Source organism: Pelophylax lessonae (assembly GCF_965119305.1).
Source record: "Pelophylax lessonae genome assembly, chromosome: 9".
Classification (NCBI taxonomy): Eukaryota; Metazoa; Chordata; class Amphibia; order Anura; family Ranidae; genus Pelophylax; species Pelophylax lessonae.
Window position 1 is genome coordinate 247,960,011 of NC_138776.1, and position 18,315 is coordinate 247,978,325.

At 44.1% G+C, this 18,315-nt stretch overlaps 2 protein-coding genes across 2 annotated transcripts in view; both read right to left on the reverse strand.

Moving 5' to 3' along the window:
- LOC309564357 (uncharacterized protein) overlaps positions 1–18,315 on the reverse strand; it is a 1,447,080-nt gene that overhangs the window by 995,183 nt on the left and 433,582 nt on the right. The gene's annotated exons all lie outside the window — the stretch shown is intronic.
- LOC309563360 (uncharacterized protein) lies at positions 785–10,423 on the reverse strand (the record flags this gene model as incomplete). Its single annotated transcript, XM_082267754.1, has 3 exons — positions 785–1,807; positions 6,630–6,722; positions 10,369–10,423. 3 exons carry the CDS (start codon positions 10,421–10,423, stop codon positions 840–842), a joined length of 1,116 nt encoding a protein of 371 aa, XP_082123880.1. The 3' UTR covers positions 785–839.

The following is an 18,315-nucleotide window of genomic DNA, read 5'->3' on the forward strand; positions in this document are numbered from 1 at the left end:
CGACCTACGGCAACCTGTGAGGCGACCAGGTCGCCTTAGTGTGAACGGGGACTAATTCGTACAGCACAATGCTACTTTTTTCAGCATCGTGCTGAAAATCAGAACCACTAGAGACCGATCTGCTGACAGCCTAAAAATTTACTGCTGTTCAGAGGCTCTGGGCTTCAGCAAAATGGCAGCCTACTAAAGAAGAAACAGGAGAAATGCTAAAGGCAGTTTACAGCACACACTGGTTTTGGTAGAATAAGTGTGGGTCGCGGTTCCGTTACAAACAGGTACAACTGTAGGAGGATTTGTTTCATCTCTGGGCATTACCTGAGGCCAGGCACTTCACTCGCTATATGTAAGGGTGTACAACCACTTTAAAGCATAACTAAATACTGGAAAGGGATTAGTACCCCTGCCTATTTGTATTAGTGTTAAAGTTCACTTTTTGTCCTGTTTACTATTATCACTGAGAGTAAAAGTGAAGGAAACTCCCTAATTTTGAAATGTTACCAGAACAGTAATAATAGGGAAAACCTTAAACAGCATAGGGGGTTCTTTACTGAACATATTGAACTGAATAGACTGGTGTCTTTATTTAACCTTACCAACTATTAAAATATAAGACACACCAGGCTCATTCTACATACCGACTACCAATGAATAAAACAAAGAAAGGGCAGCTCATTTAGCATCAGGAATTGGCACTTTTATACGAGAAGCCAGAGTGTACATACTTTTACTTAGCTGCCAGGTTGTGGCACAGGAGCCTCCTGAGAGAAAATGTAAGATAAGTGTGTTCTGCATCATAAGAAGCCAGATATTTCAAGAATTTACCACAGAATTATGTAACGTCACCTGGATGAATCATTAGACATTGGACCAGAGCTACTTCTTTGATAACCATCACCACAATTAGGAGAACAAAGTTGCTTTGACCCTGAGTGAGTTGTCTGGTGTCTGACTAGAACTGAACTTTGAGTAAAACATCTCCCGCAATCTGAACACAAATAGGGCTTCTCCCCGGTGTGCGTCATCTGATGCGAGATAAGATGGGCTCTCTGAGGGAAACATTTCCCACATTCTGTACATAAAAACGGCTTTTCTCCTGTGTGCGTTCTATGGTGTCTGGCGAGAACTGCTCTCTGAGCGAAACTTTTCCCACATTCTGAACAGGAATATGGCTTCTCCCCCGTGTGAGTCATCTGATGGGAGATCAGGTGGTCCCTCTTGGGAAAAGATTTTGCACATTCCATACAAGAAAATGGCTTTTCCCCAGTGTGAGTTCGGTGGTGTCTAATGAGATGTTGTTTTTGAGAAAAATACTTCCCGCATTCAGGACATGAAAATGGCTTCTTTCCCGAGTGAGTCATCTGATGTGAGTTGAGATGAGCCCTCTGAGAAAAACATTTCCCACATTCCGAACATGAAAACGGCTTCTCGGCTGAGTGAATTCTCCGGTGTCTAATGAGTTGCTGTTTTTGAGAAAAACACTTGCCGCATTCAAAGCAGGAATAGGGCTTCTCTCCTTCATGTCCTTCCTGGTGGGAGGTGAGGTCTGCTGTCTGAGAAAAATATTTACCATACTCAGAACTTAGAAATGCTTCACCCTCCCTGTGAGTGGTAAGATGGATGACAAGATGGGAATGAGGAAAATTCTCCCCTTGTGTGGTGACATCGGTTTGTGGACCTTCCCTGTGGTGTACCTGGTAAAGATTTGGGGCAACAGGGCTTTCTTCTAGAGAGTTGTAAATGATGTCATCTTCTCTTTCACCATCCAGAGTAGGAAGTTTTTCTAAGCTTTTACTCTTGTATTGCCCATCTGGATAAAATAAAAAGTAAATGGAGTTATGAATGCTAACCACTTGACATCCGAAAGATTTTACCCCCTTCATAACTAGAGCATTTTTTGGTATTCAGCACTGCTCTACTTTAACTGGCACTTGCAGTCATGCAACACGGTACGCAACTGACATTTTTATCATTTCTTTCACACAAATAAAGCTTTCTTTTGGTGGTATTTAATCATCACTGGGGTTTTTTCATTTTTTACTATATAAAAAAAAAAAAATGTTCTTAGTTTTATAATCTTTCTTCACCCCTGATGAAGTCACGTGACGGTGACGATACGCGTAGGGCAGCTGATTACACTCTTGTCTGTTATGACACTTTCGGCTTTTTAAAATGTAAGTTGTTAGCAATTTTTATTAAATAAAATATTTTAAACTCTACTACACTATCGGAGCCTTCTCTCCCTTATACACTTGCTCCAAGTTATCCACCTGGACCACGGACCAGCGCCAGGACCTTAGGAGGATACACTGCCCCAGTGAGCATGCCCGTGGATATTGCTCTGTAAGGAGACACAGACCTGCCTAGGAGTTGGATTACAGGCTGTTACCTTACAGCTGTAAGGTAAGGAGCTAGCACAGCCATGCCCACCAGGAATTTTGCCCCTTTCAGCTATCACATTGCTGCCGTTCTGGGAGGTCTCTCACTGGGGATAGATTACCGGAGGGTTCACTGTTGCATTATCTGTGCACCATATCTTCAGACTGTGTCATCCATTGAAATTGCACATTGCAATTGATTACCAGCCTGCTGGCTCATATCCCTGTTCACTTGTGACATTTATGTGCTACTAATTTTGGATATTGTTTATTTATTCAATACTGTAGATTGGCTCTTAGCTATATGTTTCCACTTTTTCAGAAGTTTTATTGCACTGTTTATGCCTGGTTTTTAATAATTTGCTAATTTGGAATCCTATTTTTTTTCTCTACTGAAGTTATATGTATTTATCTATATAAAGGTCACTGTGCACTTTCAAACACCTGATTATAGCTCTTTCCCTAATCAACTGGAGATTAAGCATCTGTGCATTTTTGAATATTTACTGCACGAAAGAGAAATTGGTTAAGGCTCCTTTCACACAGGCAGACCGTTCAGATACGCCTGTCAGTTTTTTGGCAGATCTGAATGGTCACCCCATGCATCTCTATGGGGTATCGGATGTCAGCGGAGACATGTCTGCTGACATCCGATACATCAAATCTGGACGGATGGAAACCCTATTTTCCATCCGTCCAGCGGATCAGATCGGATGGGATCGGATGAGAACGGACAGACGGTCCGTTCCCATCCGATTCCCCCATAGAGATGCATGGGGACCTGACAGCTGTGTCTTCGCACACAGCACGGAGACACAGCTGTCATCCTCCTGCTCAGTGGGGGATCGGCGGATTGATCCCCCGCTGAGAAAAATTGAGTCCGTCTGATGGACTCCGTATGTGAAAGGGCCCTTACTCATCTTTTATCCAGTACTTAATTTCTAGAGACTATTTTTCATAATTTAATTTGTATTCTGCTACATTCCTTTGGTAAAAATTAACCCAAATCAGTGTAAATTATTTAGTCTGAGTGAAGGTTATAGAGTCTACAAATTATGGTATACAGTAAACCCCCCTCCATTGCGGGGGTTACGTTCCGGACCCAGCCGCGAAAAGTGAAATTCCGCGAAATAGAAAAACCCTATTAAAATGCATTGGAGGCATGATTTTTTTACTGTCACTGTACGTGTAAAAGCATTTTAAGGTCTTTAAACACACTTTTAAAACAATAGAAACTCATTTAAACACATAAAAGATACTTAGAGACAGAGCAAGAGCTATGAAAAACACAAAAATCTTTCATTTTTAATGATTTATATAGTAAAATAACATTACAAAAAAAAACGCGAATTACCGGGACCGCAAAAACTGAACCGCGATGTAGCGGGGGATTACTGTATGTATATGTATATATATATATATATATATATATATATATATATACACACACACACATACATACACTGCCTGGCCAAAAAAAAGTTGCCACCTGGAATTAACTAAGCATGCAGTAACTCTCCTATTGGATAGTTACTGGATGTGCCCAAAGAATGAGGTCAGCTGACTACCTGAATATACTGAATGACCAGGTTATACCATCAATGGGTTTTTTCTTCCCTGATGGCACGGGCATATTCCAAGAGGACAATGCCAGGATTCATCGGGCTCAAATTGTGAAAGACTGGTTCAGGGAGCATGAGACATCATTGTCACACATGGATAGGCCACCACAGAGTCCAGAACTTAACCCCATTGAGAATCTTTGGGATGTGCTGGAGAAGGCTTTGCACAGCGGTCCGACTCTCCCATCATCAATACAAGATCTTGGTGAAAAATGAATGCAACACTGGATGGAAATAAATCTTGTGACATTGCAGAAGCTTATCCAAACAATGCCACAGGGAATGCGTGCCGTAATCAAAGCCAACAAATATTAGAGTGTGTGACCTTTTTTTAAGTTTTTTTTGGCCAGGCAGTGTATTTGAAGATTGTTTAATCCTGATGTACTGACGACCTTTTTTTTTGTGACCCAACAATGCCAGGACAGTACAAGTACTCCCCTTTTTTGGAAAGTAGATAAGTCCAAGGTATATAATAAAAAGCTTGGCAAGTGTTTGAATTTGTAATTTTGTTGTCACAATTATTTTGAAAATTAAGAAATGAAATCAGTTTTTTTTTTTCAAAATGTTTTTTTACATGCTGCAGTACAGCATCATCGTATGACTGGGGTGGTGGTAATCAGGGATACTGACTAGTAACAGTATGCTAAAAAAAAAAAAAAAAAAAGAAATCTGTGTTTATTAAATTTTTTTAACATTCTTAATTTTTACTATTTTTTACATACTGTCATCAGAGTAGTTTAACATAGTGACAATGTACTACCTTGAGGGGGGGGTGGGAGGATGATCAGGTTTTTTTTTTTTGCTTTTTATTTTTTGCTTTTTACACAATTACTGTTTTATAATAGCAATGATCACTGTTATAAGCAATCGTTTTACTGTCATGAATGGCTTTCGTTATGACAGCTTGAATACCATTGTGATGCTGTGACAGGGTGTCAGGTACCTTGTAAAAGCTGTGGGCCAATCACAGAAATAAGCAAGCTGTCATGAATGGAAGCCATTCATGGCAGTTTTGCTTACATTGTAATCATGTGATCACTATGATTGGTCATAGCGATCACATGATACCCCGGTTGCTCACAGCAGCTGGGTACCAAGTGGTAGCGGTGTGTCAACTGTACATAGCTATGGCTGCAGTTGCTACCCTCTCGCAGCAAAAGTACTGTGGGCAAGTGGTTAAAGAAATCCTATTGTAGCCCCTTTCTGCTGGCTTCCGCTGCCCTTGGCAGGATTTTTATCACAGAGGCTTTTCTTAGGCTTCTCAATTACGTGATCACTGTAATTGGCTGTCAAAGTGATCATGTGCTTGAAAGACTATCCTGCCAGCTCTAAGTGGTGACCGGTCACAGTTATATCTTTTGTGCCATTTGTTTGCCTTACATTGTAATGATGAGCTCACATATTGTGGCTGCAGTTTGTAATATAATGGCTGATCAATTCCCCTATGTCCATGTATTCATTCACTTAGCTTGTCCCGATTCTTCAAAAGGACAAGACAACTTCCTGTTACAGGTCACACAACTTCTAATGCATGAGTTGCCATCTGCTCTTTGTCGCGCCACAAACGTGGGAGTGCAGATGTAATAAAAAAAAATTCCAGCTGCATCAGTGAGCTCCCTGTGTGTCTGTAAATTCTCTCCCAGTTTGTGGCTGTCGGATTTAATCACTGCATAGCTAACTCTTACCTGCAGAGCACTAGACTGAGAAACCCAGGGATTGTGGGATATATAGTTTCTTCACAGGAAATGTTAGTTATCACACTACAAAAAAAGGTCATGAGGTCTTACATTACCCTGTACAGTGCAATGTGGCATGCCTAATGTTTTGAACACAAACAGGGACCTCTAAATATTTAGGCCACTTTCTCACGTGGCGGATCCGCTCGGCGGACTCTGCTAGCTCAGCGGGGATTGCTCTGTTGATCCCCGCTGAACAGGCGGATTACAGATCTGTCTCTACTCACTGTGTAGAGATGGACCTGTCAGAGTCCCGCTCTCCTCTAGAGAGACATGCTGTCAGTTTTCATCCGATCCAACCCACTGGACGGATGGCGAACGTAGCGCCATCTGTCTGTTTTAGGCGGATCTTGTCAGATCGGATGACAGACGGGTGTCAGCAGGCACATCTCCGCTGACATCCGCCTCTCCATAGAGAAGAGTTGGCGACCTGATCTGACCCGCCTGAAAAACAGACAGGTGGACCTGATGGGTCAGATCGTGTGAAATGGGCCTTACTCTACTATAGGCTGTGTGTACTGGGCAACAAATGCAACATAAAACAAAACAAAAAAATGATCAATGCACATCATATGCATGTAAAAACACAAATTGCAGGTAGGAAGGTTTATAATGCCTTTAACAACTTCATATTATTGGTTACCATTCCCAAAATTACTTCAGGAAACATCCAGATGTTGCTCATGCATGTTATCCCATGCAACTATCACTAACTCCAGTCAAGGTATCACATTTCCGCAAAGGTAAAAGGGCTTCATTGTCCCAAATCTTTGAACTTTCCAACATGAACACTAAAAAAGCCTCTACTTTAGGTTGGATGTTTGATTTTTCTTATTGTGTATGCCTGTGTGAAAATGTCTTCGTTTAATCTATATCATTTGGTGTTTGATTCTCACCTGTGCCAATCTCTATGGGAGTTTCCTCCTCTTTAATCCTTACACAACCTTCTTCCTCCTCAGCTTTGACGTCTGTCTCAGTGTCTCCGGGGTCTGTGAATAAAGATGAGAGTAAAGCCCCCTGTACTGAGTTGTATGAGAGACCCCAGAGAGTGTGTGTGGGGGGAGACTGGTCACGTCTCTTGGCTGGTAACACACAATGACATGATGTAAAGAGAAGAACCAGGGTCTAATAGAGGCTGATGGCTCCTGACTCCCCCACTGGGCACATACTGTCCCCCCATTACTGTCTACTGACAGAGGAGGGGGGAAAAGAAGAGATTGTTGTAGTCACTGAACAAGGTGAATCTGGGACTCTTTTCTGGATTGAGACTGCATGCACACCCAAGGGACGCAACGCGTTTGGGGCCAAAGTAGCTTTTCTGAATTTAATATTTAATACTCACCTATGCTGATATATTGAGGAATTTCCTGCTCTTCATCCTTTTTAATTAGTACTTGTAGTTCTTCCTCTTCACTTTTGACCTCTGTGAGTGGCTCTGGTGTCTGAATAAAGATGAGAGTGAAGCCCCCTGTACTGAGATGTATGAGAGACCCCAGAGAGTGTGTGGGGGGGGGGGGGGAGACTGGTCACGTCTCTTGGCTGGTAACACACAATGACATGATGTGAGGAGGAGAGCCGGAGTCTAATAGAGGCTGATGGCTCTGGGCACATTTGTTGACAACTGTTTACTAAAACTAAAGAGTAAAAAATCGAAAAATCTGGTGCAGTTGTGCATAGAAATCAATCAGCTTCCAGGTTTTTTTGTCAAAGCTTAGTTAACCACTTCAGCCCCGGAAGGTTTCACCCCCTTCATGACCAGGCCATTTTTTTGTGATACTTCACTGTGTTGCTTTAGGATGGAAGATTGGCCCTTGGGAGAGCAGATTCTCCCTGAGAGGTAGTCCCCAAGGGGCGTCGGTGACCAGCCACACCAGGTCGGTGTACCAAGACCAGTGGGGCCAATCTGGGGCCACTAGAATGACCAGAATTCCTTCTGCCTTGATCCTGCGCAAGAGTCCCGGCAGAAGCTTGAGAGGAGGGAAGGCGTAAATCAGAGGATACTGGCCCGCAGGGGGCCACCAACGCGTCTGTGGTGTCCGCTAGTGGATCCCATAACCTTGCCACAAACCTGTGCACCTTCCTGTTGAGCGGAGACACCAACAGATCCACCTCGGGGGTGCCCAAACCAGAGACACAGCTGATGAAACACCTCCAGGTGAAGGGACCACTCCCCTTAGTCCAACGCCTGCTGACTGAGAAAATGCCAATTTTTTTACCCCTGGAATGTGTATGGGGGAGAGGGCCGGAACAAAATGTTCTGCCCACCGAAGAATGCTGGCTACCTCCGGCTGCCAATACACTCCTTGTTCCACCCTGGTGATTGATATAAGCTACGACCATGGCATTGTCCGATTGGATACGCACCGGACACCCCTGAAGGCGATCCGTCCAGTGATTCAGGCACAGCCTGATCACTCGGAGTTCCAGGACATTGATCGGGAGTCTGGACTTTTCCAGTGTCCAAACTCCCTGAGCAGAGTTCCGACCCAGGACACCTCCCACCTGGACAGACTGGTATCCATGGTGACCACTGTCCAATATAGGAGGAGTAAAGACAGTATAGAAATTAGGGGAGCCGCATCCATAGAGGCATCACAGATACTGTAAACTGCAGCCCCTGTACCAACTGGTCCGTCAACTCTGCAAAGGCAGAGCTGCTCACCCTCCAGGTCATGGCGTAAAAGCTTAGCCCACTCGGTCAGAATTTGAGAGACCAGGGCAACGGTGAGGACCGGTCTAAGGGCCGAGCCGGCCACAGTGAACACACTGCGGGCCACAGCCTCCGCCTTTCTGTCAGCCGCCCCCCTAAAAGCTGGCGATTCTTCTTCTGGAATCATAGTTGCCTTATTCAACCTGGAAACTGGGGGATCCACCACCGGTGGAACAGTCCACTTCTTAAGAAGGGGCTCTTCAAATGGGTACCTCATTGCAAAACGCTTAGGGACTACAAAGGAGTGTTTTGGATGTTCCCACTCTTTTGTGACAAATCTGTCAAAATAGGAAGGAAACGGAAACACCTTCACCGCTCTAGACAGCATTTCAGTGCTAAAGGGAACCGGTACCTCCTCCGCAACTTCAGCTGCATCCTCCATTTTTAAAGTCTCACGCACAGACACAATCAGTGTGTCCACCAGCGCCTTTTCGTGCCCGGCTACAGAAGTGAAGTGGAGGAATCATCCTCACTATCTGAGAACTCAGGTCGCATGGCCGCACACCCCCTCAGGACAGGCCCCGTCCGCAGCCAGATCAGATTCAGATGAATCAGGGGAAGGCGGGGGACGCTTTTTTCTACCTCGCCGCCCAAAAGCCACCTCCACCCGGGACACAAAGGACTCCAGGACTGCCATCAGTGCATTAATGGATAGTTGGGACCCGGAGGGCCCCGCAGGCTCTGAGAGGTGGGGGAATGTGCTCCAAGGACTCCATGAGGAATAAGGGTACCCCACAAAAGTGCAAAAAAACATTGCTAAGGGACACCCTGAACGCGCTGGTAACACCACTCCACAGTCACCAGCCACAGAGCACCCCCCGATCCTGCAGCATAGAGAGGGAGAGGACCCCACCACCCCACCAGGCAGTTACTGGCAGCACTGGGATCAAAGCACTCCATGTGTGGCATCCAGGAAGGAAAGAGGCCCATGAGTCAGCACTAGGGGATAAGGAGGGGCTCCCACAGCTAAAATGGCCGCCCAGAAGGCTCCACAGTAATGGCCGCTATTCAATTCAATGCAAAATGACAGCCGTGGCTACAAAAACATGGTCGCTAGCCTATACAGAAAATAGTCTACAACAAAATGACAGCCCCAGGATCCTTGGGTCCAGGAAAGAACAGAGCAAGAAGGGGGGGGGGGGTCATGGCAAGAGCTCCCACTAGATACAGCCCCCCCCCCCATAGTTGATGGCCCGGTCGTCGGCAGCACACCCCCTCACCCCCAGTAGAGCACTCTGCTCCAGCCCCAGGAGGTAGCCAGGCGACTATACAACCCCAATATAGGTGGAGGGGATGGAGGGCAGAGAGGGGGGATAGATGACCCACAGGACCATCAGACACAAGGGGGGGGGCACTAACGGGAAGGGGCGATCAAAGGGTTAAGTGTGCTCCTAGGGAGTGCTTGCTAACTGTGTGGGGGATGGTTTAAGTTGAGGAAGACAGAGATCCGTGTTCCTGCTTAGCAGAAACACATGATTTCCATCTTCCTCTCTGACAGAATGGAAGTCTGCCTTGTTTACATAGGCAGACTGCTGTTCTGCCTCTCCTGTCAACGATCTGCGGGTCCGCCAGACCTGCTGATTGGGACCCACTGTGTCCAATCACAGCGGGAGCGGGTCGCTGGTGGCGTGCGTGCGCCCAAGACCTGGAAGAGGCCACAACGTACAGGTACATTACGCGCAGCTGGGCCACCCTGCCGCAGTAAATGTGCGGTGGGTGGTCCGGAACTGGTTAAACAAGCTAGATGATGATTGGCTACCATGCAGAGCTGCACCAGATGTTGCACTCTCCAGTTTTAGTAAATCAACCCCACTGTCCCCCCATTACTGTCTACTGACAGAGGAGGGGGGAGAAGAAGAGATTGTTGTAGTGATTGAACAAGGAGAATCTGGGACTCTTCTCTGGATTTAGTGTTTGTTCCTCACCTGTGCTGATTTCTGGAGGAACTTCATGCTCCTGACATGGATCTTCTCCCCTCATGTACAGCCCTTCATCTTCTTCATCTTTAACCTCAACTTTAACATAAATCAGGTTTTCATCCTAAATAACAAAAATATAAATACTACAGTACATTGAGTTTAATAATAGAAGTAAAGCTCTGTATAGATTATATACAGCAGATTTACATTATCTAATAAATGAGGAAGAACCCTTTAACATCTACCTGATCCTCCTGAGGGATCTCCTGATGTTCCGCTGTGGAGTCCCGGGAATACAGAGGACTGTGAGATCTCTCTGGGGGATTTTTGTTACTGGATCCATCTGTAGGAAACACACACACTGACTGAATACATTGTTTCTATGTCTTTATATCAGAGGATGTGTGTATCTAGGGGGATCCTCAATACAAGAAATTAATGTCTCCTGTTACCTGGTGATGTGAGGGGCGGCCGCTTCTTCATCATGACGTCCTTCTATGGATCCTTGTGTCTTTCCAAATGCTCCCACTCCATACTTGAATTACTGGCTGCTGGTTCACACTGGAATTAACAAAGCACAACTAAAAATGTATATACAGTCAGGGGAGGACTGGGCAAGGGGCCACTTTGATGCCCTGTAAAAAAAACTTCTGCCACAGACATGCCTAAATGATTCCTTGTGAAGAGAAGTAAAAAGTCCCCGCTGCTGACCTACTTAGTGCAGGATAAAGACAAGGACAGAGGGCATTAGAAATTTTTTTTTTAACCACTTTAGCCCCTGAAGATTTTACCCCCTTCCTGACTAGGGCCTATTTTGCGATTCGGCACTGCGTGACTTTAACAGACAATTGTGCGGTCGTGCAACGCTGTACCTAAACGAATTTGACGTCCTTTTTTTCCCACAAACAGAGCTTTCTTTTGGTGGTATTTGATCACCTGTGCGATTTTTTGATCATGCGCTATAAACAAAAAAAGAGCGACAATTTTGCAAAAATAGCAATATTTTTCACATTTTTTAATATGAAATTCCCCCCCAAAAAAATGTAAAAATCAAAATTTTTTAACATTTTCGGTCAACTTGTTTTATGCTACATGTTTGGTTAAAAATCGCAAAAAGCGTATTTCGATTGGTTTGCGCAAAAGTTATCGCGTTTACTAACAAAGGGAAAGATTTTTGTCATTTTTGTTGTTTTTTTTTTAACGCGTAATGACGGCGATCTGCGATTTTTTTGCGGTACTGCGACATTGCGGCAGACAGATCGGACCCTTGACTGACATTTTTGGGGGTACCAGTGACATTACTGCAGTAATCAGTGCTATACATATGCACTGTTACTGTAAAATGACACTGGTAGTGAAGGGGTTAACTTTATTTGAGAGGGAGGGGCTGTGTGTGTCCCTAGGGGCGTGATTCTAACTGTGATTGGCTGTGGCTTGAGCTGTAGAAACAGTGATCAACGGTCCTACATAGTAGAACCGTGTGATCACTATTCCTACACAGGAGAGAATGACAGGCGGCTTGTTTACACTAGCCGCCTGACTTTCTCCTTCTGCAGCGACGATCTCGCTCGCTCCCTAGACCCTCACAGGCTAGCGACGTAGATCTGCGTCACTCTGCCTGTGAGGGGCTGACTTCCGCAGTAAATATACTGTGAGCAGTCGGCAAGTGGTTAAAAGCTCCCCGTTCCTCCAAGTGTGTGCACAGAAGCGAGTTCATACGCAAGTCTTGCCCACATAAGTAAATAGTGTTCAAACCACAAATGTGAGGTATCGACGCGATCATTAGAGCGAGAGCAAAAATTTTAGCCTTGAGCCCCGTACACACGATAAGAAATTCGGCCGGTAAATTTCGTCCGACGACCGATCTGCCGATTTTCGGCTTGTTAGTATGGTGCTTTCGACAGCCGATTCCGACTTTTCGGTTGACAAAATCCTGATGTGCAGGCATTAAAATGTTTGTCCTCTGTCAACACACGTCCGATTTTCGTATCATTAGTACAGATTTTCGAAGGGGAAAAATCTTATGAGCAAGTCTGGGCATGCTCAGAGATGAAAGAACACATAGAAAGCAATCCAACACATGACATCCCTTCTAAAATCGAATTCTGTCATACGGGAAAATTTGTGTGCAGTCTAGAGCACATTCCAACCAACAGACACCACTCTGGACAAAAGACGGACGACCGGTCGGCGGAAATTCGTTGCGTGTGTACTAGGCTTTAGACATCCTCTTTAACTTCAAACTGGTAACCTGTAGAAATTTTTAAAGCGTCGCCTATGGAGTTTTATAAAGTACCAAAGTTTGTCGCCATTCCACGAGTGTGAGCAATTTTGAAGCATGACATGTTTGGTATCAATTTACTCAGCATAACATTATCTTTCATATTTTAGAAAAAAAAATTGGCTAACTTTACTGTTTCCTGTTTTCAAAAAATTGCGTTTGTAAGACCATTGCGCAAATACGGTGTGACATAAAAGATTGCAACAATCTGCTAAAAAAAATTATATATATATATATATATATATATATATATATATATATATATATATATAATGTTTGGGGGTTCTAAGTAATTTTCTAGCAAAAAAAAATGATTTTTAAACAAAAAATGTCAGATATAGGCCTGGTCCTTAAGTGGTTAGGAGTGCTCATGTACGAATATACTTTGAAGTCCCTCTAGTATTATCTTGTTTGTTGTTTATGCATATATGCAAACTCATGATATGTCATATATTTCGCACCCCTGTGTGGGCAACACAATATTGCAATATTAACATTTAGTCAGTGAACAATATCAGTTCTAGAGATGGTTAGCACTTCCACATCCCAATAATCAATTTGAACCAAAAAGCATAAAGAGAGAGTATATATATATATACATACAGTATATATATATATATATATATATATATATATATATATATAAGAATATATCTCAATAGATCAGGGGAGATATATATTCTTCTATACTCTCTGTATGCTTTTTTTGTAATATTGCAATATTGTTGTTGTTTTTGTTCCTTTGCGGTACTATTTAGTACTAAAATTTAAAACAGTTTTTTTTAAATGTATATATATTAAATATTATATATATATATATATATATATATATATATATATATATATATATTTATTTTTTTTATTTTATTTTTTTTTAAGTGAATTGTTCCTAAGTCCATGTTAAAGATGCACCAGCATACGGCTGCCCCAAAAGCCATACATATATAAAAATTTAGAATCCAGGATTGCTGCAATCCAAATGCATTAAAAAAAAAAAAAAAAAAAGACAATGCAAAATAACACATACAGAATGTTCTATTTCAGCGACAGTTTTGGGTCTTTCATCAAGCAGGAACACACATATAATTCCAACATGATCGTTACTTTTACTGTAGCAATCTGAATGCAGATATCTAATAAATAAATAATCTATCTATCTAATATAATAAATATATATATATCTAATAAATATTATATATATATATATATATATCTAATAAAATATATATATATATATATATATATATATATATATATATATATATATATATATACACACACACATATACACACACACACACACACATACATATATATAATATATAATAATTCTTAAGATAGAGCATATATATATATATATATATATATATATATATATATATATATATATATTTTTTTTTTTTTTTTTTTTGTTTTCCAAGTGGTAATCTAATGATCTACACATCAGAGGACCTGCAGGAGGATGATGATGATAATGATGATGATGTGTGGGGGTGACATGACCCCCCCATCCAGCCCACACAGAGTGCTGGGACCCCCTTCTCTCATAATAAGAAGACATTATTACCTCCTCCTTACTGGGCACACACTCTCCAGTTTGGCAGCCACAAGCATTTGCTGGTCTTGAAAGAATAAAAAAAAATAAAAATAAAACAATGTAATTTAATTGGTCTCCCTTTTGGACTACAATAAAATGGCCACCGACTTTAAAAGCCGTAGATTATTTAACCTGCGCGCGCACGTCACCATAGCAACCTGAGGCAGCAGGTGAACGCCTCCATAGTTGTCCAGTAATGAGGGTGGGATTACATCAGCTAACGCTAGAGGGCAACCTAAACCAGCCTTTTCTCCAGGGGAGCGACGGCCATTTTTCTGTAGTGCTGCCTGCGAACAAATGAAACACTGTTGCTGCTGATATCACCAAAATAAAATATTATTGTATCATTAGTGAGTTTTATTTCATTCTGAACGGATATGAAGCGAACAAGGGTTTATTCTGGTAAAAGCAAAGACGTCCATGTTTTTGTGGTCTCAAGTGGAGGACACTGAGAAGCTGCAGTAGGGGGTCCTGGCTGCAGAGCTGGAGAGTGAGGAGGAGGTAATAATGTCTTCTTATTATGAGAGAAGGGGGTCCCAGCACTCTGTATGGAGGGATGGGGGGATGGTGTCACCTCCACACATCATCATCTTCCTGCTGTCCTCTAATATGGAGAACATTAGCTGGGGGCTCTGCTGGGGCTTATTCTCAGGAAAGTCACATATGAAGTCTGATAGAAATACGCCTATCAGCGAGGAATGGAATCTTCCCCTGCCGTAAACAGAGGACATTGTGACTTGAACCTTACACAGGACATGGGCGGGAGGGGCGGGTGCCCTGGGCACAATGGTTTACTGTAGGGTTGGGGAACTATGTTTCCCATGATGCCCAAATACACTGCAGAGTGCATGAGCATCATGGGAAATGTAGTTCCAAAACATCTGGGATGCCAAGGTTCGCCATCACTGTCCTAGGGTGACCTAAAGTGGTTCTAAACATTTCTTACCTTACCACTTGCCGACCAGCCGCCTATATATACAGCGACAGGTTCCCGCAAATCGCCGTACCTGTACGGCTGTTTGTGGGAGAGATCCTGGGGGCACGTGCGCCACCAGGAGGCACACATGCGCACCCACTCCCCAGTGGGGAAGCCGATTCCACAGGGCCGGCAGCCTTGATTGCCACCGGGCACCCACGATCGTTCCACGTGAAGGGAGGACGCAATCAGCACAGAGCGCCTGTGTTCTTCCTATTTAGGATCACAGGTCTCTGTGTTGATTTCACAAGCCTCTCCCCCCACAGTTAGAAAACAACCCCTAGGCTCACATTTAACCCTTTGATCACCCCTGGGTTAACCCCTTCCTTGCCAGTGTCATTATTACAGTAACAGTGCATATTTTTAGCACTGATTACTGTAGTAATGTCACTGGTTCCCCCCAAAAGTGTCAAAAATGTCAGTTAGGGGTCCCTTCTGTCCGCCACAATGTTGCAGTCCTAAAAATCCCTAAGCTCGTTCGGCTATACATCTCCTATGGATCACAGACGTGCAGTTCATTCTGCACTCCTGTGACCTGTTTTCAGCAAAGAGCGGGCTGAAGTCCACTCTCTGCTGACATCACAGACACCCGGCTCAGCCTCTCAGCGAGCCCCTGAGAGCCTGAGCCGGCCGCTCACACCCCCTCCACAGCCCAGCGCTCCAGTGAGCGATTAGGGGGTAGAGTACGGAGCTGTGACTGACAGTCAGCAGCTCTCTGCTTGGAGAGCTGTCAGAACGGAGCAATCTGCGGTGTTCGATCGCTCAGTTCTCAGTGCAGAAGCACCAGGGGACTGATACTGCATCAGACTGATGCTGCATCCACCTAGGTAAGTATAAATAGGGGGGGGGGGGGGGGAAATCCCATTCATCTCTTTTCATGATGGGGGATGTTTAACACTGTGAATGAGTGTTTAGACATTTATTTAAGTTTAATGTTTTAGTTTAATTGTTATGTTTCATTCTGTATCTTTTCTTTGTACTCAGAGAGAGGAAGATTTAGAAGTACCCAAGGATCGCTACAGGAAGGTCATGATGGAGAAGCGGCCGCCCCTCACATCACCGGGTAAGAGGAGACTTTCATTTCTTGTAAAGAAGAGAAGAGTATTGAGGATCCCCCTAGATACACCCATCCTCTGATACAAAGACATAGAAACAGTGGCGGCCCGTCCATTAGGGGTGCAGGGGCACCGCCCCCCCATCCATGCGTCCGATCCCTAATCTACAGAGGCTCTAATAGGCTTCAGAAAAGGGTGAGCCTGGGGCGCAGAGCACTGAGCCCCGCACCCACCCAGTTGTGTGACAATAGCGAATGAATATTCGCTATTATCACACTGACTCGTCTCCCAGCCAATCAGGAAGTGGGTCGTGAGAAAAGGCTAAAAAGAGACGTGATTTTACTGGCCATTGGCCAGGAAGAGGGAGGGGACATACAGCCGAGGAGAAGACACAGCGGTGCTTGGTGAAGGAGCTGGTAAGATGCCGGACAGCCAGCCATCCCATCCTAGGAGGGGGGAGGAAGGAGGGAGAGGGTGGTAGAGTAGATTGCAGGCCAGCCATCTGTCCCACAGGGGGTGCGAGGGGGGGGGGGGTTTGTTGGTTTTGCTGCCGCCCCCCACAAATTTTTATTCACCAGCCGCCACTTCATAGAAACAATGTATTCAGTCAGTGTGTGTGTTTCCTACAGATGGATCCAGTAACAGAAATCCCCCAGAGAGATGTCCCCATCCTCTGTATTCCCGGGACTCCACACAGGAAGATCAGGAGATCCCTCAGGAGGATCAGGTAGATAAGAATGATGTTAAAATTGGAGTCAGCTTTAACTTGAAATGTTGTTAAAAATTTGAGTGAGCTTACTCTATATACTCTTTACAGGGTTTTATCAGATCAAGCAGAAGTATTGTTCTTTGTAACGTTAGATAACTTAATTTGCCTTTTAAAGTTTTTTTGTATTTATTCAGGTTAAGAATGTAATGTATTTTAAAAAAGAAGTAAAAGAGGAAGCACAAGAACCATATATGAGGGCTGTTCAGCCGTTCAAGAAGGAGAACGTTTCTCCAGAGATCAGCACAGGTGAGGAATAAACAGTAAATCCAGAGAAGATTCCCAGATCCTCCTTGTTTGGTCACTACAACAATCTCTTCTTCCATCAAGAAGTAATACTTCTTGATGGAAAATGTCTTATCTCTCTGTTCTTGTGTCTTCTACTCTTGCATTCTACGTGATTTGGCAGTTGTAAATGACTATGTTTTTAAATGTATGTTACACTGTTGGTCTGGCTAAATAAAACCTTTTTGTATATTTTATATACGCATTTTCTCCTCTTTTTTTTTTATGTTGGGGTGCCTTTCATTAAAGTCCCTTGGGCGATGTTTCTTTTTTGTTTTTGTACAATTCGGGACCGAGAAACACTACTGCCCCTCGCATGCCAGCTCTCTTTTCTGTCAGTAGACAGTAATGGGGGGACAGTATGTGCCCAGTGGGGGAGTCAGGAGCCATCAGCCTCTATTAGACTCCGGCTCTCCTCCTCACATCATGTCATTGTGTGTTACCAGCCAAGAGACGTGACCAGTCTCCCCCCACACACACTCTCTGGGGTCTCTCCCATTATTGTCCGGTGACAGTAATGGGGGGACAATATGTGCCCAGTGGGGGAGTCAGGAGCCATCAGCCTCTATAAGACTCCGGCTCTCCTCCTCACATCATGTCATTGTGTGTTACCAGCCAAGAGACGTGACCAGTCTCCTCCCACACACACTCTCTGGGGTCTCTCCCATTATTGTCTGTAGACAGTAATGGGGGGACAGTATGTGCCCAGTGGGGGAGTCAGGAGCCATCAGCCTCTATTAGACTCCGGCTCTCCTCCTCACATCATGTCATTGTGTGTTACCAGCCAAGAGACGTGACCAGTCTCCCCCCACACACACTCTCTGGGGTCTCTCCCATTATTGTCTGGTGACAGTAATGGGGGGACAATATGTGCCCAGTGGGGGAGTCAGGAGCCATCAGCCTCTATAAGACTCCGGCTCTCCTCCTCACATCATGTCATTGTGTGTTACCAGCCAAGAGACGTGACCAGTCTCCCCCCACACACACACTCTC